A 20,986-nucleotide genomic window follows, 5' to 3' on the forward strand; every position below is an offset into this window, starting at 1 on the left:
GGACACCTAAAGCCATTGGTGTGAGGTGCAAAATTGTGTGTCATGGGCAATAACGAGTGTGGATGCAAAGCTACAAATGACTTCTTGTAAGCATTGGTGTAATGAATCACTCAGTGATGGTGCAAGTGTCTATGATATCAGTGATGGTGCAAGCACAATGTGGTATGAGTATGGAGTGGACAATGGTGTGAGTGATGCTACAAGTGTTAAACCAAGAAGAAGTGCAAGAATCCTTAGGAGGGTGGTGAATTGAGAAGCATAACAAAAAATTGGAGCATAGTCACAAGAGCCAACCTTCAATGTGAATGAGATGGAACTTGAGCAACATGACACTAGGTCTATCACACCAAGTGAAGGGAGATTAAGGGAGGCAACACTACACAAATAAGTGTTGGATTAGTGAGCATAGATGGGAAGATAGTTCATTGAGAGGAATGAATCATACACCAATGGGAGTTACACCAGATGCCAGATACACCAAAGAGGAGATACACTAGGCGAGATCTAGCCTCTATCTCCACTCATGCTCAATGATCAAATACCTTCCCCCATCCTCCTCAACTCCCTTCACTTCATTGGCTCCTCCCCTAGAATCCCCTTTCCTACTTCTTATCGGTTGTCCCTACCTTCCTTAGCCAATTCCACCACTCCACACTTATGGCTTTAGTGGCTTGATGACTCCCCAGCTGTGTCGGTGTGACATAATTACTTCATGTGAACCTCTTGATTTTCCATGTGCTCACCTCCTCACTATTCCATGCACTCCTCTCACTATTTGATGTGCAAATCCCACGTGTGCCTCTTAATACTTCTCACTCTCCATGTGCAGCCCCTGGAACTTCTACTCCTAGTTGGTAAGGAGCTACCTCTACACCACCATGTGCATCGGTAGTCATGCCATCACTAGTTGTCACATGTGATTGCTTGCATTGACAAGTGACATAGTGTGAGATAGTTGTGAGACAGTTGTATTGATATCTGGTTGACATCTCATTGACATGTCATTGGTTGACATGGTTGTCCCTGGCTGGTGGCACATTGTCAATTGTTTACATGGTTGTCAAGTTGACACATTGTCGGTGGTTGACATGGTTGTCCATTGACCACCATTCTTTGACATCTCCTTGGACATCTGCTTGCCGACATGTGAACTTGAATATGTATACTAGCTTCCCCTGCACTAGCATTCACTGTCCCGATGATTTAGAAGGGGTTCCTAGTTGGGAGTGAGAAGTTACAAGTGAGGAAAAAAGAATTGGCTCATGGCCTTACAACGAGTTCTCCAAACCAAGTAATCATCTTGATAAAAACAACACTATATTTACAATAGCTAAATACTAACAATACATAATTGAAAGAAGGTACTACAAACCCCCTGTCTAGAAGCGAGAGCTTGCTAGACTAGCAAAAAAGGACAAAAAGTCTCATGCAAAGAATACATGATGGATCTACATAACTCAAAGAAAAAATGAAAAACAGGCCATGTCTACGAGCCAAATCTTGTTGGACCAAATGAGAAGACGGTCAAGTCCCATGCATTAAGTACATCATGGAGCTAGATAACTCAAAGAAACAAAAGCTTGCTGGACAAACGGAGCAGATGATAGAGTCCCATGCACACAGTACATCATGGAGCTACAGATGCTTCTGAGTGTGTATCCTCCTCCTCCTCGATAGTGTCCATAATGTTGCATAAATTCTCATACTTGGACTTGTAAATGATCATTCTTCAATATGAGAAGGGAGACGTTAGGCTCTAGAGAGGAAATCTCTTGCTGCAAGGACCCATTGGATTATTGAAGTAGTGTATAGTGCTCAGTGATGGATGCAAGCTCTTTTGGGCCTCCTCGACCCTTGCCTCAGCTATTTGCATGCTTAGATAAAACTGATGCATGTTGATCCTGATGGAGCAATGTGAGCTCCTATTGCAACTCGGCTTGCTGAGAGGTATATAGGGCTTGTATGGAAGTCTTCTTTGATTTCCACACGTGCTTCTCAAGATGATGTTGTTCCTCAAGTGCTTCTTGTTGCCTTTTCCACATTTCCTACTTTTCCTTAGCTTTTTACTGCCAGACTCAGCATTGAGTGTGTTGGTTTTTTGAACTCCAATCTCAAGTTTTGTTTTTAGTACAATAATCATTGGGTATGCCCTGTGGAGTCAAAAATCATAGCACCTAGCTAAGAGAAGGCGTCACCCATGATCCATTGCACCATGTGTAGGGATCACTTGGCCCAAGCATATCCATCATGGTAGGTCATTCTATCAGCCATGTTGATCACCTCGCCATACTCCTCAAAAAGGGCTACCATACCCCAATCCTCCACATGCTCCAAGGCCTCCACCAATGCAAGAGTATCCAAGTCAAGATAACAGGTGGGGGCCCTGGATCGTTGCTAATGCCTCTTGTAAGGGGATGGTAAAGACTTGGTCTAAGTCCTCTTCTACACACACATGTTAGTGTTTGCCTTTAAGATCAGAGAGGAGTTTTTGATAGTCCTTGTTTTTGAATCCTTAATTGCACTACATTAGAGAAAGATTGCTTGGATGATGAAGCAATGTAGTGTGCAAGCATGCCATTCTTTGGAAGCGGTGGGTAATTTGCTAAAAGGGGCAAGGGTCTTACTAAAAAAACAATGCTGCTTGGCTGAGCGTCAAGTGGGTCCTGGTTTGATGTCACCTCTAAGGACACACCCTATGTGTGGTAGGGAATGGCGACTGGCAGAGGGAAAGGCTAGGAGCCTCCTACATGGCACAAGGAGCTATAGTGGTAGCATTGAGAGGAGAACAAACTCATATTTGTGTACCTCGGCCTTTTTGCAAAGTGCTATGAAAAGTGGAGCAAAAGAAGGGGCAAAGTCATAAGGGTAAATGGTAAAAAGTGCATTCATTGTGGGACAAATACTTTTGGTGATGAAGAGATGGCTTGGTGTAGAGTATAACCATGTGAAGAAGTATCACATGAGGATGGCTTCCTTGGTGGTCCCTTCTATGACCTTACGACAATCGTGTCCTGGTCTATGTGAGTTACATATTGTCAGAAAGGACAAATGGTATATTTAGTTTGCAGTTGGGTATTTTGCTGATTGGCATGACCTCAAGGAAGTTTTTTTGAGGAAATTTTGAGCCAAAATTTTTTATGATCTCATTATTCAAGAGTTGGATTCTCTCAACATGGGCTCAACGGAGATGGTAGTTGAGCTGGTCACTAGAGTCAAAGTTCTTATGACTTGGCTACCCACCATTGATCCACATTTAATACTCATCAGGAAGTGGGTCATGAAGGCATTACCACCTCTGATTCAAAGAAAGACCTAAGAGATCCTTTCCCAGGAGGCCACCCTTGAGCAACTCTAAGAAATGGCCACCCAAGTTGAGAATGCACTCCTTGTGTCTGATCGAGAGTCATTGTCATGGAGGGCAATGCATGTTGCAAGAGATTCTAGGGATGAGCTCACTCAACTCAAGAAAGAAATGGAAGAGCTCCACCAACAAAGAGATAAAGGCAAGGAAGTGGCTCAACTCAAGAAAGAAATGGAAAAAATCTACCAAAAGGCCAAAGGTAACAAAGTAGAACAACTCAAGAGAGATCTAGAAGAATTGAAGAAGGCCAAGAATGTTGCAACTTGGTGCTCACCTCAATGGGTCATTCGGCATCAGAGTGCTCCAACAAGAAGTATTGCTCTTTTTTTTGGGTAGAATGTGGGTTTATATTATAAAGTTGAGAAGATGTACAAGTTTTTTACATTAACGAAAGCAACAAAACTCCTTCCCTACATCGGGAGGCCATACTGAGATCTAAGAGTCTGTCTACTGATCTGAGAGGTATTCTAGTTAGCTTCGTCCTTTGGCACCACGTGGAATACCACCTTGATGACAACTGTGTCTCGAATGTGAAGGCAAGGACATGGGCGTCATTGTTTCTATGCCTTCCTTGACGCTTCTATGGCTAGTGAAGGGTCTACAAGAATTGTTCCCTTGACATGATTTCATTCTGCACTTTAGCTAAAACACTTGTTGGGTCCGCATGAGATACCAGTATTTTGTATATAGGTAGGCTTGGCATAACTTTCTGTAGTTTAGCAAGGGTAGAGCTTTTCTTTGCTTGTGCATGTATGACCCTTTGCATCAGTGCTCTCTCTTTAGGCACACAATGGTAGGTATAGAAATAGGATTAGGAGAAATAAGAGGAGGAGTAGTGGTCTGCAAAGGGGTCAGGCTTTCAATCTCTTGGTGTTGATGCTGTTCTCTTTCGTTTGCTTCCTTCTCCACAAGCCGTCAAATCTACTCCAGCAGGCTGTTTTCTTCATGGACAAGATCATCTTCTTTTTGAGTGGATGCCTATATCTATGTCTGAGCAGTGAGGATCTTCTAAAGAATGTCACTGCACTCTTGGTTGCACACATGAATTTAAGAAGACATTAGTAGCATCAATAACTTTATAATTAAAAGCTTTTGCACACCAGGAGAACCAAATTGCCCAAAATGCCGAGGGTTAAAAGGTGTTCCAGTTTGGTGGAGCTCTATTAGGGGTGTCTCCTAGGAGGAGATAAGCGTAGTTTAGCGGTAGTCAGGTGGGATGGATCTGAGCTGAAGACCATAATGTTTTAGATAGTCTAGAATTGAGGAATAGGTGTGAAATGTCCTCTTGGGAACTTCTACATCGATTGTAGATGCCATTACTGTGTCTTATCCTATAAGATCTTTTAGCAGTCTAGACTCCTTTGTGTAGGATTAGCCAAAGCAAGAAGGATTGCTTCTCAGAGATGTTTTTGTCCCATACTTTTTTGAATCTCTTCACCCATGTCCCCCAAGAATCTCTCATACGCCATTTTAGGTTGTCTTTAGTATTTCTTCATGACCTTCTATCCAAATTGGGATCGATGTTAACCGGTTTTGTTTAGCCCATCTGAATTCCCTCAAGGAAAGTCTGAGGTGACCTCCCATCCACGATAGGGTTTCTCTTGACCAAAGCCCCTGTCTCTCATGAATTAGCCTCAGATTGAATCTGTTGAGATAGAATTTAGTCATCAAATTTTCGTCTTCCAACCATTTGTCCTACTCTCGGCTCCATAAGTCTCCCTAGGTTTGTATTCCCTTCTTATTGAGCCTAAGGGCTCCTTTCAAGCCTTTGACCAGATTATCGGGAACCAAATTGAATATTGACTACAAAAGGTGCCCGTTTTTCTTGAAAAGACCTTCCATGGGATACAAGGATGTGTTGACTCCCCGGCTTGCTACATTCCCTTCCATCATTCTAAAACCTTGGCTAAACATGGCAACATGCACACTTGCCATTTGACCTTGGCCATCTTGTGGTGGTTAGTGTCCCCCCCCCCCCCCCCCCCCAAAGGAAGGAGTGGAAGAGACTGTTAATTTTTCCGAGGCTCTTCTTAGTTGGGCTCCAATAGGAGTTGAAGTAAAGGATAGAGAAATAGATGTAGTGATTAAGCACAAACTTCAATCTTGCCAGAGTTGGCTTAAATCCTTGCCACTTATTGAGTTTATCCTTAACTTTGTCTATTGCCCAGTCCCATCAATCATTTATCAAGGATTTGAAGCCCATTGGGATACCAAGCAGTCTGAAAATCTCTCCATCCTTTATGACTTTGCAGCCTTTTTCTAGGAAAAGTTGAGGAAGAGGGTTCCTCGTGCCATGTGTACCTATTTTCTCATGGTTAATTCTGGAGCTTGAGGCTAGGCAGAAAACATGTAGACATTCCAAGGCTTCCTTAACTGATAGGTCTTCCTTGTGTAGAGTCAGGTTGGTGTCATCCACAAATTGTTGACAGATGATCTACCTACCCTCTTCGAGTTGAATTCCTTTCAAGGAACCGCAGCCAACCTTGTCCTGGATGAGCCATCCCAATGAGTCCGTTGCAATAGCAAAGAGAAGGGGAGCTAGAGGGTAGCCTTGTCTGATAGATCTCTTGAGAATGAAGGGGGAAGAGCTCTTGCTGTTAATCTTGATCTTACCTCTAGCTTGAGAGAGAAGGAGCTCAATGTAGGAAACCGGGCCCTACTCCCATATCCTGGAGTGAGAAGAGGAAGAAGCCCCATTCCATCCTATTGTAGGCTTTGTCAAAATCTACCTTGAGAAAGCATATATCTTGTTGGGTTTCCTTGCCAGTTCTAGTCCTTCCCAAAGCATTAGGATAGCCTCTAAGATGTGTCATCCACTACTTCATCTTTATTTGTAGCTTTTAGCTAGAGCTTTGGCAAAGATCTTGAGCTGGTGTTCAACATGGCCAGAGGTTGCCAGTTTTTTATCTCTTCTTTAGGGCCTCCTTCGGTATAAGCTTTATCATACCTGTATTGATACTTGGATCTAGTGAGCATTTTCCTTTTGACTCTTGTGCCAGAGCTCTAGATGGAACGGGCCCACAATGTCCCAGAAGACTTGGTAGAACTCAATTGGGAGGCCATCCTCTCTGGGAGTTTTCCCTTTAGCCATTACATTAGTTACTTCTTTTAGCTCCTTGAGGGTAAGGTCTTTGTCTAGGTAATGGTGGTCAAAAGGGGAGACCTGCTTGATTCTCGTCTATCTACAATGAACTCTCTCTGTGAGTTTTTCGGTTGAAAGGATCTCAATTTCCCCCAGAATATCTAGGAAATGGGAGGTGATAAGTTCCATAATCTTGTTTGGATCTTGCAGTACTCTCCCATATTTCTAAAGCGCATCCAGGGATTCATTGGCGTGCTTCTTTTGGAGGCTCTTGTACATTTCTTCATTGGCCCTGTCACTTTTTCCTACCCACCAGTCTCTTGTGTAGATCCTTACTTGTCTTGCTTTCATTTATGCCTCAGTCCTTAGTTTGTTCCTTGTCTTTCTTAGTTGATCTTGCCCTTGAGGTGAGCAGTCATTTTCCAGTGTCTTAATCTTGTCTTCTAGGACTTGTCTCCTCACTTGCCTAGCTTTGTTAGCTCTTTGTTTGATTGCTTTCAAGAAGTGCCTTGTGATTCAGTTGCTCTCAACCATTTGTATGTGGAGCTAGCCATTCCTCCAAAAGCCATTTGCCATATTCTTGCAATCTTGATCTATATGTAGGGTATTTGAAAGAAAAAAGGGCTGGTTTTGAACCAGGAGCAGAATCTCCTCCCTTCTCCCTTTTTTAGTGAAAATAGTATCAACTTGTGGTCAGAAAAAGGGAGGGACATGAGAGTACTAGCCTTATGGCAAGAGCGTCTTACAAAAGTCTTCTAGAATAGTACGCTTTGTCTAGGTTGGCTTTTCTATGGTTGTGACCTATCTAATTATTGGTTCAGGAGAAATCTGTGTCCAATGAGGCATTGACCAAGAGGGCTTGATCTTTGAGATAATTCGAAGCTGTCAACTCACTTCCTCTTAGAACTTGGCCTAGTCCATTCCATCTATCTCTTCTGCTTCTACCATATTGAAGTCCTCCAGTAAGATGGTGTTGTCTTTTAGGGCTTTACCTTCCCACATAAGTGTTCTTTCCCTAGTAGAGTTGGGTGCGTAGAGTACACTTGACACTCTAGGTTGGGATGCATGAAATAAACCCCTATTCTTTTGGCCAAAGGTAGTTAGGATTCCTCCTACCACCTAGCAGAGATGCTTGGCAACTCCTAACACTACTACCCCTCTACCTTCTTCGTGATCAGTGTAGTTCATTCCCTTTTGTCATCAACCTATCTGAGTTTCCATCTTAGCTTTGAGCCCCCGACCTTACTTTCCTGAAGTGCTGTAAAGTCAGTGGAGACCTCTACTTCTGATCCATCTTTTGAGAATCACTGGTCTAAGATCATTCGAGAAACCTTGGACATTAAGACTAAAGAAGGTGAAAAGGTCTTGTTTTTGTATCATTGGGTATTACTTTTGTTTCTTTTCTTCTTAAAATTCACCTGTAGCACAAGGTTGAAGCCCCTTGATAGCCTTTTCTTCTCTCTCTCTTGCTCCTGGCTCCTTGGGCTTCTCGTTCATAGGGGCTAAGTTAAAGACTTCATCTTCTCTTCTGTGTGTGTGTGTTGCTCCTAGCTCCTTGGGCTTCTCATTCATGGGGGCTAAGTAAATACTTCATCTTTTAGCCTGGAGGGCTTTTCTATCTTTCGCTAGAGTAAAGGGAGGGTTGTCTCTGTCTAGGGCTTCGTCCTCTTCATGTTCCAATTGGGCTTTGAAGTCCTGCGTGTTTTCTACAAATTCTTCATCCTCTAAGCTATCTGTTTGATTTTCATCATTTGTCTCTCTCAAATCTCCCTGCTCTACTTGTTGATCTTTCCTGACCTCTCTTCACTACCCTTTATACATAGTATAGGCAGAAGGATTTCAACAAAAGAGAAAATAGCATTTGGTTTGCAAGCTAAAAAATAGCCTCTATGGCCTTAAGCAAGTGTCTAGAAAATGGTATCAAAATTTTGATGCTTTCATTCGGTCCCAGGATTTCAGAAGAAGTGAGATTGATCACTGCCTCTACACTAAAAGGGCTAAAGATAATAGCCTGATACTCGTGGCTCTTTATGCGGATGATATGCTATTGGCTAGCAAGAACGCTTATTGGCGACTAAATGCATTGAAGGCTAAGTTGCATGATGGCCAAAGATAAGAAAATGATGTAAACAAAAACAATATGAATTATAGTGTGCGACACCATCTTTATGTACATACAAACATGATAATATACATATACTTTTCATTATCATCTCAATTTGTTGTGTACTTTGTTATCATGATTTTCAATTTGTAATCCAAGAAAACTTCTTTTACAATTTGTTATAACTATAATTGATTATTATATTAAAGTAGAGATGTGAGTGAGTGAGAGAGAGAGAGAGAGAGAGAGAGAGAGAGAGAAAGAGAGAGATGTTATTTTAATTTTTCAAGTAGATACTTGAGGCATATACATATCCAAAACTAGATTGGGTTCATTAGACGTGTAAGAGTTGTTCTAAAAAACTTGGGTTTCTTGTGATGAAAAGAGGATATGCTCTTGATAGTTGACTAGTTTTCATGCCTACACAGTTCAATTATTTTCATGTAATACAATCGTGTAGTTTATACCACATCTTACAAATAGGATCATCCAAACAAAGATTGGAGAATGAATTGCTTAAGATGCAACATTATTTTCATGCTCTAAGGGCATCCATAATCTTACCTTGCAAATGAGCAAAGCAATAAGCTACAAGCTATTATTGGATCAAATTGGATGTCTAGGGCATGATATTTTCCTTAACCACTGCCAATAGTGCCCATGCAAGCCATTTTTTATTTTTTTCCTTAAACAATGCAAACCGACCTCATTAGAAAGATATGTGTAGTATTGTGCGTAGATATGAAGAGGTAGAACATAATTTTTAAAATTTCTAGTTGCAAGCTAATAAGCTTGCATGTGCAAGCCTTTGTGGGGTTTAAAGGTCATTGTGCCTTTACCCCAGTTATGTACAATACTCAAACACATATATAAATGAATGAAAAAGAAGATTAGGGTGGTTCTGCACCCACCAAAACTTGTGGCTCTCTGTCTCTCTCTCTCTCCTTCTTCCGTTCTTGCTTCCGTTGAGAGCACTCTCAACTGGTATCAGAGCCCGGGTGATCTAGCTGAGCGTGCGTGAATGCTTGAAGCTCAGCAACTCTGTGGGAGGAAGGAGAAGCTCTGTGGGAAGCTTTGTAGGTGACTTTACTTGCATTCGAGTGTGCAGAGACCTTGGAGGAACCTTTGGAAAAGTCACTTTGGCTTTGCGAAGTGGTTTTGTGAGCCTGTTAAGTGTTTTCAAAGAAAAAGTCATTTTTTGAGCTTTTCCCTATTCCGTTCGATGACAAAGACTCCGTATTGACTTGTAGAGGAAACTATTGCTTGCTTTTGGTGTCCACTTTACTTCAGGAGCTTGGACACACCTTCATTCTTGAATCCAGGATCATTTCATTGGATTTTTGGCTCTCTATGTCAGTTTCTGCGTTTTTTGCTCGGGTGTTGGAACTCAAGTTTGGAGCAACCATTTGCAGATCTGTCAGTTCCCGGTGGACTCAAGAGTCCTAAAACTTCTATGTTGCTCATCATTTGCACTCTGGTGGAGTTTACAAACAGCTCTGTTTCCAAAAACGTTTTTCAGTCCGTGTGTTGGACCCAGTGATTGAGACCACGGTTTCCAAAACCGTCTGTCCCATTGCATTCCGGACGCCCAAAAACCCCTACCTGTCAGTTCTTGCATGATTCGGTGGAGGATTTTCAGAGTTATAGATCTCTGTGTATTCGATTTCGTCTCTCTGTTATGCATTTTTCATTCTAAGGTTTTAAAACCTTAGATTTATGCCACATGGCAGTGGATAAGTATTAACTCCCATTTCTCACTCATTGGTTGGGATTTTGGAGTTTTGGCAGAAGAGAGATATTTGCAGATTTTCTTGTTGAGTCCGATTATGGAATGGCGCCCATGTTTTGAGGCATCTCAGGTTTTGTTTTCAGTAGCGGTCATTACCGTGGGACTATGATTTCTTGAGCATACCTTATGCAGATCACTCTGGTTGCAGTTTGAGTAGTGTGCGCTCATTTGTGGTATGCATTGGGTTGCAGTGGATGATTTATAGGCCATTTGGATGCATTGCGGTCCTTATTGGATGCGCTGATAGGCCCAAATTGCCTTGTGGGATGCTATTTTTATGGACGCTTTGCACATGCATGCTATTTTATGCTAAGGGACAGCTTTGACACATTGCAGGTGATGCATTGATAGTGCTATGCTCTCTTGGATGAGATATTATTAATGTATATGCTAGTGGACGGTGTTTATGCTTGAGTCATTTGGCACTTATTGGCATTTTCTTTTGGGCCAGATTTGCTCATATGGATGCATAGTATATGCACATGAGTCAGATGCATCTTTTGATGCTTTGAGCTTTGAGTTTTGGTGATATTTCACTCTACTGTGGCATACACATTTGGGTGCACCTGGTATTTGGTGTGATTCTCTCTTGCAGGCACTAGCATTTGGGATTTTGTTTCATTTGCATCATGGCGTCCTCTTCCATGTTTGAAAAGGAGTTTTTCAACATTAAAAAGTTTGATGGGACAAACTTTTCTTTGTGGAAAGAACAGATAAGGGATGTGCTTATTCAAAAGAAGCAGATTAAACCCTTGGCAAGGATTGAAGCTAAGCCTACAGATATGTCTGAGGATGATTGGAATGAGTTGGATGCATTAGCAAAGTCTACTATTAGACTTCATCTTGCAGAGTCAGTTTATTTCACAGTAGTAAATGAGTAGACTACGGAAGATTTGTGGAAGAAACTGTGTGCCACTTATGAGAAGGAAATTGCCTGTAATAAAGTTTACCTCATGAAGAGGTTGTTTGAGCTACAGATGAAGGAAGGGGTCTCCATTGCTTCTCACTTGAATGAATTCAATATTATTTTCAGCCAGCTTCAGGCTCAGAAAATGAATTTTGATGCGGAGACTAAGGCAATATTTCTCTTATGTTCATTGCCATCCTCATGGGATACCTTCCGTACAGCTGTCAGTAACTCTGCACCTGGTGGAGTACTGAAATTTGATGATGTTGTGGGTAGCTTGTTGGCCGAGGAGATTAGACGAAAGTCTATGGATGGCAACAAGCAGGATGCAGCCTTAAATGTGCAAAGGGGCAGATCACAGTTCAGGGGGAAGTCCCAAGAAAGAGGGAAGTCACGTAGCAAATCTAGGGCACAGAACATTAAGTGTTACTATTGTGGCAAGAAGGGCCATATGAAAAAGGATTGCTACAAGCTGAAAAGAGAGCAAAAGGATAAGAAAAAGAATGCAAATTGGGGTGCAAATCAAAAGGAAGAGAGTCCAAGGGAGGACAAAGGAAAAGTGAAGATCGAGGAGATCAATGCAGTCACACATGATAGTGACAATGATGTTCTCTTCATGTCTAGTTTATCTGTAGAGTTGCTTACCACTTCAGATGATGCATATTCCCAGGATTGGATTTTGGATTCTGGTGCTTCATTCCATGTTACTCCCCATAGGGAATGGTTCTCCACTTATGACAGTGGAAAGACAGGTTGTTAGCATCTTGGAAATGACTATGCATGTGACATAGTGGGAGTAGGTGACATAAAGTTTTCTTTTGCAAATGGGTTTGCATTTATTTTGAAACATGTGAGACATGTGCCTAAGTTGACCAAGAGTCTTATTTCCAGCTAGATGATGCTGGTTTTCATACCACTTTTGGCTTTCAAAGTTGGAAAATTCAAAAGGGCTCTATGCTTTTGGCCAGGGGTACCAAGTGTGGGACTTTGTATCCCTTACATGTATCAGGGGTATTTGATCATGTTGTTGCAATAACCGAGCAGCCAAGCACTTCTTTGTGGCATTGCAGGTTGGGGCACATGAGCCAGAATGGAATGAAACTCTTATGCCGTTTGGGTTATGTACCGCATTTGAGTTTCTCTGATTTTGAATTTTGTGAGCATTGTCTCTATGGGAAGCAGACTAAATCAGCCCATAAAAGAAGGGGAAAGAAAGAGTTTGAAATGCTTGATTTGGTGCATTCAGACGTATGTGGTCCCATGCCTACACGGTCATTAGGCGGGGCTGAATACTATGTGACATTCATTGATGATGCAACTAGGAAAGTGTGGGCTTATGCTATAGCTCGGAAGAGTGATGTGTTCCAGGTATTTCATAAATGGTTGGCCTTGGTTGAGAATCAATCAGGTAGAATGCTTAAATGCCTACGGACTAGAGAGTATCTCTCTCATGACTTTCAGCATTTCTGTGATAAACGTGGGATTAAGAGGGAGCACACATCCCCTCGTACTCCAGAGCAAAATCCAGTTGCAGAAAAGATGAACCGTACCATTCAAGAAAGGTTGCAATGCATGCTTTCCAATGCAAGTCTTTCTGGTGGTTTTTGGGCTGAGGCAATGAAGACTACAGTGCATGTGATCAATAGATCACCTAGTAAGAGTTTGGATGGTGGTATTCATGAAGAGGCATGGAGTGGCAAGAAGCCTCTTACTCTCATTTGCGTATATTTGAGTGTGAGGCATATGCACATGTGCCAAAAGAGCTTCGAAAGAAGCTAGATCCTAAGTCTAGGAAATGCATCTTTCTAGGTTATGGTGAAAGTGGAGAGATGGACTATCGTCTCTGGGATCCAGAAACAAAGAAGATCATACGCAGCCATGATGTGGTCTTCAATGAGAAGAAGATGCATAAGGCACCCATGAGGGATGTGGAAATGAGGAGAATCACTTTCCAGGATGTGAATCCACCTGCATATGTTGATAGCAATCAAGCTGTCCATGCACCAAATGTGCAAGAAATGGTACCACCAAGTACTCCCATAGGTATACAATCAAGGGTAGATGATGGATCATCTATTGGTGGAAATGATGAGCCAAATGTGGCTGATATGTAGGTGGGACAGCAAGCTGAAATGCCCTTGAGAAGATCATCTAGAGTGTCTAGACCGCCTGATAGGTTTGTTCCAAGGGTAGACTATGTGATGCTTACTGATTGCGGGGAGCCTTCTTGCTATAGAGAGGCTATGATGCATGAGGATCAATGCAAGTGGGAGTATGCTATGCAATCAGAGATGAGTTCACTTATGAAGAATAAGACTTGGGACTTGGTTTCTTTGCCACATGGAAAGAAAGCATTGCCATGTAAATGGGTCTACAAAATGAAGGTCACAGGTAATATGCCTAGGTACAAGGCCCGTTTGGTTGCTAAAGGGTTCAAGCAAGAGAAGGGTGTGGACTTTGATGAGATATTCTCTCCGGTTGTGAAGATGACCACAGTTAGATGCATGCTTGGACTAGTGGCATCAGAGGATATGGAGGTTATGCAAATGGATGTCAAGACAGCTTTCTTGCATGGGGATTTGCATGAGGAAATTTACATGGTGCAGCCCGAAGGCTTTGAAGAAAAGGGCAAAGAGCATTTAGTTTGCAAGCTAAAGAAGAGTCTCTATGGTCTTAAGCAAGCGCCTAGAGAATGGTATCAGAAGTTTGATGCTTTCATTCGGTCCTAGGGTTTTAGGAGGAGTGAAATTGATCACTGCCTCTACACTAAAAGGGCTAAGGATAATAGCCTGATAATCCTGGCACTATATGTGGATGATATGCTATTGGCTAGCAAGAATACTTATGAGCTAGATGCATTAAAGGCCAAGTTGCATGAGGCCTTTGATATGAAGGATTTGGGACTTGTAGGTCATATTCTTGGTATGCGCATCATGCATGATCGGAGTAGGAAACTCCTTTGGCTTTCACAAAAAGAGTATGTTACAAAAGTATTGTAGCATTTCAATATGGAGGGGGGGAAGGTAGTGAGTACTCCATTGCCTCCATATGTGCAACTGAGTCATACAGATAGTCGCAAATTAGAAGAGGAGAGGGTCATGATGGCCAAGGTTCCTTATGCATCAGTGGTTGGGAGTCTTATGTATGCTATGATAGCTACTAGACCAGACATTGCATTTGCAGTGGGAGTTGTTAGCCGGTATATGGCTAATCCAGGAAAAAGGCATTGGGAGGTAGTTAAGTGCATCATGAGGTACATGAAGGGTACCAAGCAGATGTGCATCTGCTTTGGTAGAGGAGACATGCGTGTACTTGGGTACACAGATTCAGACTATGCAAGGCATGTGGATAGTAGGAGATCCACTTCTGGTTATGTGTTCACCTTTGCAGGTGGTGCAGTGTTGTGGATGTCTCGCGCACAGAAGTGCATTGCTTTGTCTACCACAGAGGCTGAGTATGTTGCAACCACAGAGGGTTGCAAGGAGGCTATATGGCTTGATCAGCTAGTGGGAGATTTGGGGATTCATACAGGTGTACCGACATTGCATAGTGATTCCATGAGTGCTATTCAGCTAGCACAGAATCCGGTCTTTCATGCAAAGACCAAACACATTGAGGTCAGGTACCATTTCATCAGGGAGGTACTTGAGGACAAGCGCATAGAGCTTGTCAAGGTTCATACAGATGATAACCCTGCAGATATGCTGACGAAGAGTCTACCTAGTTAGCGGTTTGAGTATTGTCGTGTATTGATGGGCATTGGATAGTATGCTCACCGGTTGTTCTCCCTTAAAGGCACATTGTCCTTTAAGTGGGAGGTTGTGGGGGTTAAAGGTCATTGTGCCTTTACCCCGGTTATGTACAATACTCAAACACATATATAAATGAATGAAAAAGAAGATTAGGGTGGTTCTGCACCCACCAAAACTTGTGGCTCTCTGTCTCTCTCTCTTTCCTTCTTCCGTTCTTGCTTCCGTTGAGAGCACTCTCAGCCTTGTAATGAAAATAATTTAAAAAAAGGGGCCCCAAGAGCCCTTGTCCATGCTGTCTGGTCATTTGGCATGCCAGCATAAACAGGGGCTCCTCGAGCCCCTTTTTTTTAATTTTTTGCATTGCAGGAAAAATACGATTGCATGGGCAATCCTTTCAATGAAAAAAATTAAAAAAAAGGTGCTCCAGGAGCCCCTGTTTGTGCCAACATGCCAAATGGCTAGACGATGTCGTTTGGCCGTTTGGTTGATCGGCATGAACAAGGGTTTCTGGAGCCCCTTATTTTTATTTTTCTTCATTGCAAGCTAATAAGATTGCATGGGCAAGCATTGCATGGAAGAAAAAAAAAAAGGGGCTCCAAGAGCCCCCTTTTTAAAATTTATTTCTTTGTAGACTGCTAATACTACCCATTTTTCCCAAAAAAAAAAAAAACATCTCCCAATTGTACAAAATTTTCGCAATCGGATGTGAGAGTAACAAAATAAAATACAACCACCACAAATGGTGTATCTGATTCATAATTTTTTAAGTGAGTCATCGCCTTGAATCGTCTTGGCAAGTTGTATGTCCTTGCTCATGATGGTCACCCTCCTGCACGTCCACCTCCACCTCCACCTCTACCTTTGTCACCTCTACGAGGTCTATTTTTCAATATTTACACAGCAGTTAAGAATTTCTGCTAGTAGTTTGCCTTGGTGCCAGAACATCTAGAACCCTATTATGCCCTGGAACCTTATTATGCCCTAAACATGGTTGCAAATGCTATCATGCCCACCGTTGAGTTGCAAGAATTCTCTCACATCTTGGTTGCTCTATGTGGCTCCTCCATTCCTCATCATCCAAACATTGCCTTTTGCTATAGGATTCTCCTTCCTATCTTTGGGATATGTGTTATCACTTGAGGCCTCCAATCTTTGTTCTTCTTCATTGTCTTCGTTCGAGTCATCATCAAGATGCGTCTCTTCACTTTCTTCTTTCTCTTGTTGTCTTTCTTTTTGTCTTTGATATTGTTCCTCTTCTTCAACTTTAGAATTTGAATCCCAGTTGGTGTTTTCCCATCTTTCATCCAGCTTTTTTTGATGCTCTTCCAAGTAAGTCTGCTAGCTTGGTGTTTGTGGGATTGGTCTGCTTGTCCTCTTGTCCACTACTTTCCTAGTTTGCTTTGTCTTGGCCATGTAGGTGTGATAGGAGAGATTCACAACAGTAGGTAGAAGTTTTGTTTTTTTTGAGAGAGAGAAGAGTTTTAGTGAAGGAGAAGATACACTTAGATAATGAAGGGGCTTTCACTTTTTAAAGTCACTTTTATAGTTAAAGTTATAAATGGCCATGTTAACCTTTCGCTTAATAAACCCCCCTACTAAATTACTCCCAATTGTCATCCACAGGAAACATGTGCCCGTACTCAACTTCTTTCTTATTTCCATCAACTAGTTCCCCTTCCTCTTGAAAAAATGTAATTGATTAAACTAAGTTCTTACAAGCCACAAATGGTTAAATTAAAATTAACCTAAGTTATGTCTTCCCTAATATTTTATGTCTCTCTCAAAATCGGATATTTTCAACATGGTTCGAATCAATGGCATAAATGTAAATTCTTTTTGGTGACCCAACACTTTCCTAACTGAATTTGGGTTGCTAGCCACCCTTCGTGCTTTTAGGATGCTTTCGAAGCTTTCCATGAACACCTTCTTTTACTCGTTCGAGTTAAACAAACCACTTGGGCTAACTGCATTTGCAAAGATTTGTCCCTCACATTCGAGGACCCAATTGTTCTATGAGGAAACCACTCAAACATCTCATGCAAAGCACTACTTCCATTAACATTAGCTCCATGTCATGTACTTTTGAAGTATGTGCCTTGAGCTATGTAATACAACTTCTCCATCCCTTGAGAACTCCAAACGTTCAATGAACCATATTGTTGAAGGTACCATGGACCATCCATGGACCATGAGCATAAATAATGTGCTGCAACCATAGGAAAGGTTTGTGAGGTAAGCATCAAATAAAATGAAAAGAAATGAAATTGTCGAGAACAAACATACCATGTAATGAGTAATGTGCAATTCACCCCATCCATCCACCATGGATTTTGTGAACTCTTTCACTCCGACTTCATATAGTTGCACATCTGCATTATCTATGGAATGCTTTCTTAGTATCTTTACCAAGGGATGTTATTTAGAGTAGAGTATGTTAAGAATATAGATTGCACTATGTGCATCGAGGGTAGCATGTATAAAAAGAGTGGTAGAAAAGGTCATGTCTTAAAATGTAAGGCCTTGTGTGACAATCATAACACACTTTAAGAATGGAGTTCTAGGGCTCCAATTTCTATTTCAAAAATGGGCTTCTAGAACTCCACTTATTTCCATGTAAAGGTTTCCAAGTTTGAAGTGTGGAGGGAGTGTGGAATTGTGTGCTTGTGTCAAGTGTTTTTTCTTTAAAGGTGCATTCAAGTGTGGGAGGAAGAAATGCACACAATACGATACTGTGGCCGGGGCCCGGCTGCAGTGGTATGTCCTTGCCAGTGTCGTAAGCCATGACGCTTGCAATTTCAATCAGAACTCTTCTCTTCCTTCATGAGATAATGGAAATCGGACAGCTTTTTTCAATGTCCTGTCGGTTACTTTTTAAAGCTGTGTCTTTTGGAGTGATACCTCTTTGAATCGTATTGGAAATGAACTCCAACGCTCTTGATTCGATAATCTATTCAACTATTCAACACCAGTCGTGAGTGCACCACCCTGTTGACACTTTCCGTTTCACGTACGTGTAACACTTTTTAGGCCTGGGCCCTGTTGCACACTAGTCTTGATAAAATATCTCAATGGTGGGAGCATGATTAGTGTCCTCTTCATGCTCGAGCTGGAGCTTTCTCCAATTTGCCGTGTGACAGACGCTCTTTTACATCTTTCCTCTAAGTTGAACACTAGGGCCAATCTCTCTATAAAGAGCGGATTTAGGATACACTTTCTTTAGCCCTTTTCGGGACTTCGGGTGAACACAACAGCTTGTACCTCTTATAATCGATCGAGTATTATCATCCACATCCTTTCAGCCGTGCATGCAAGTTATCACCCCATGGCTGCACAAATTGCTTTCAAAATGGTCGTACTGAAGGCCAGTACTCTTGTTCTGATTTGTTTGTTGTTGAGCACAAATGCGGCCGAAGCTTCGCGTCTAGACAGTTTAATGAGTTGCTTAGAAGGAGCTGGAGTGCGGAACTTTACGACCATACAATCCGCTTCAGGCATATACAACAGCCTGCTAGACGTCTCACGGCAAAATATGCGATTTGCGGAACCAGGCACACTAAGGCCCTCTGCCCTCATCTTCCCTACCACGCCAGAGCAGGTGCAAAAGGCCTTCACGTGCTCTGTGAAGGGAAATTGGACGCTGCGGGTGCGCAGTGGCGGGCACAGCTACGAGGGATTGTCATACACTGCCGACACGCCGTTTGTGCTGATCGATTTCTACAACATGCAGGCCGTCAAGGTCGATCTCGAATCCAAGACAGCATGGATCGAAACCGGAGCCAACCTTGGGCAGGTGTATGACAGTATTGCTCGAACCACGTCTGCGTTGGGCTTCCCTGCGGGCACTTGTCCGTCGGTGGGCGTGGGGGGTCATTTCAGCGGAGGAGGCTACGGATTTCTATCACGAAAGTATGGTTTGGCAGCAGACAACGTGATCGATGCGCAGATGGTGAATGCAAAGGGCGAGCTAGTGGACAGGAGCAGCATGGGAGAGGATCACTTCTGGGCGCTGAGAGGGGGAGGAGGAGGGAGCTGGGGCATAGTGGTGGCATGGAAGGTCAAGCTCGTGGAGGTGCCAGAAACAGTGACATCGTTTACGGTGTACAGATCTGGACGAGAGAAGGTGGCTGATCTAGTGTATCGATGGCAAGCAGTGGCTCCCTACGCGCCGAGGGAGCTGGAGAGCACCATGTTCATAACGGGAGGGACGATGAGTCCGAATCAGAGCTTGCCATCGAAGCCAACTGCGGAGGTGATGATGGTCGGGTGGTATTTAGGTCCGATCAACGAAACGGTCGCTCTCTTCAGCCACATCTATCCAGAGCTGGGTCTGGCAGGCACAGACTGCAGCCAGGGCCACTGGATCGACGCCGTAGCAGGCACGGGCGGAGCACCCACGCCCAATGCGCTGATGGGCCGCTACAACCGCGACAAGGGGAAGTTCAAGGCGAAGTCCGACTACGTAACGAAGGCGATTTCGAAGAAAGTGTGGCTGGGGGTGGCGAGGCGACTGGAGGAAGGGCCAGCGGGGGCGTACGTGTTTCTGGAGCCGTATGGGGGAGCGATGGCGGAGATAAAGTCGGACGCCATAGCTTTTCCACACAGAGCGGGCAATCTGTACGCGATACAGTATGAAGCAAGGTGGGGGGAGGGGGGCGGCGACGCCCAGCAAATGGCGTGGCTGCGGCGGCTCTATCGTTATATGGCGCCGTTTGTGTCTCGGGAGCCTCGGTCGGCCTACGTGAATTACATAGATTTGGATTTGGGCACCGCTGGCCAGGGCAGCGGCGCCGCTGCCGTGGCGGCTGCAGAGGCCACATGGGGCCGCCGCTACTTTGGCGCTAATTTCCGCCGCCTCGTGGACATCAAAACTAAGGTCGACCCCCTCCACCTCTTCCATCACCCCCAAGGCATCCCCCCTCTCTAAATCCCAAACCCCATCGTTTCACGACCCCCTAAAGTTGGTGAAGCATTACTCTCCATGTAGCCCACTCGCCAACACAAAGGTCATCAATTGTATAGTATTAAAGGTCTCTAGAAATACTTGCCTTTGATCCACTCTATTTGTAAGTCTTCAATCTCCATCTCTAAGCATTATATTATACTTAGCCTAACAACCACATTGGCGGGCGAAGGCTAGGTTCTAGTTTGTAAGTCAATGTTGACTTTCAAAGAAAAAGGATATGATGAAATTCCAATTCCAAAAATTTTGGATAATGGTTGGGATAAAATGGTGGCCAACAATGTGTATTGTGAGGTTGCTCATAATTCCATCAACATTAAGTACATGATTGCCTCGCAAAACTTTATCTTCTCTTTTTACTATAAATGCAACATGATGATAGGCACAAAACTTGTGGCAACGGACCAAGATGAGAGTTCTTTGGGTCCAATAATTGAAAATAAATGTTATTGAGAATGACATCCTTCTAACATTCATGTCATTGAGACAATGCTGCACTCTCTCTTAGTTATGCAATGACATTATTATGGAGACTGAGAACACTATCCGCAAAGAATTTTCATTAATTTTGAATAATAGGAAAGTATGTTAGTTTCCATCATGTGTTCCTCCTAAATCTATTCTCTTTACATTTGCATGATACATTCATCTATCACTTCTAAATTTATGATATTGCTAAAAATTAGTTTTTGCAGATACTACAAAGGAGCGAAAGCAAAATTCAATACAAGGACATTGTAAATAGAACAATTGAGATAATTTAAAGCTATTGACTCCAGCAATCCAAAAAAACAGAGTTGACATGTGATGTATTAATACAAAATGAGTACAAGTATGTGTCCATCGTATATTTTGCACTTATTAGAGTCCTCCATCCACAAGAGAAAGGATCCCGCTATTGTGGTGTTGGTTTTATCAAAATAGAATGCTAAGATGTATATTGGACTAAGAAGAGTGCCAAAATAAGAGAGAGATATAGATAAGTGACTATGATTACTGTACCTGCAATGACATTAATTGAACTGAATCTA

The 20,986-nt window shown here is 42.8% G+C and overlaps 1 protein-coding gene across 1 annotated transcript; it reads left to right on the top strand.

Moving 5' to 3' along the window:
- The first annotated feature begins 18,286 nt into the window (after window positions 1–18,286).
- Window positions 18,287–20,132, top strand: LOC147892781 (berberine bridge enzyme-like D-1). Its single transcript, XM_087387369.1, has one exon. The coding sequence runs from the start codon at window positions 18,318–18,320 to the stop codon at window positions 19,917–19,919; it is 1,602 nt and encodes a 533-aa protein (XP_087243495.1). The 5' UTR covers window positions 18,287–18,317; the 3' UTR covers window positions 19,920–20,132.
- The last annotated feature ends 854 nt before the right edge of the window (window positions 20,133–20,986 follow it).

Source organism: Dipteris shenzhenensis, chromosome 16, assembly GCF_047967505.1.
Source record: "Dipteris shenzhenensis isolate YYH24624 ecotype China chromosome 16, Dip_SZ_1.0, whole genome shotgun sequence".
Taxonomy (NCBI): Eukaryota; Viridiplantae; Streptophyta; class Polypodiopsida; order Gleicheniales; family Dipteridaceae; genus Dipteris; species Dipteris shenzhenensis.

Excerpts from the sequence above, each read along its gene's own strand:
- LOC147892781 (XM_087387369.1), top strand. The coding sequence starts at position 18,318 with ATGGCTGCACAAATTGCTTTCAAAATGGTCGTACTGAAGGCCAGTACT.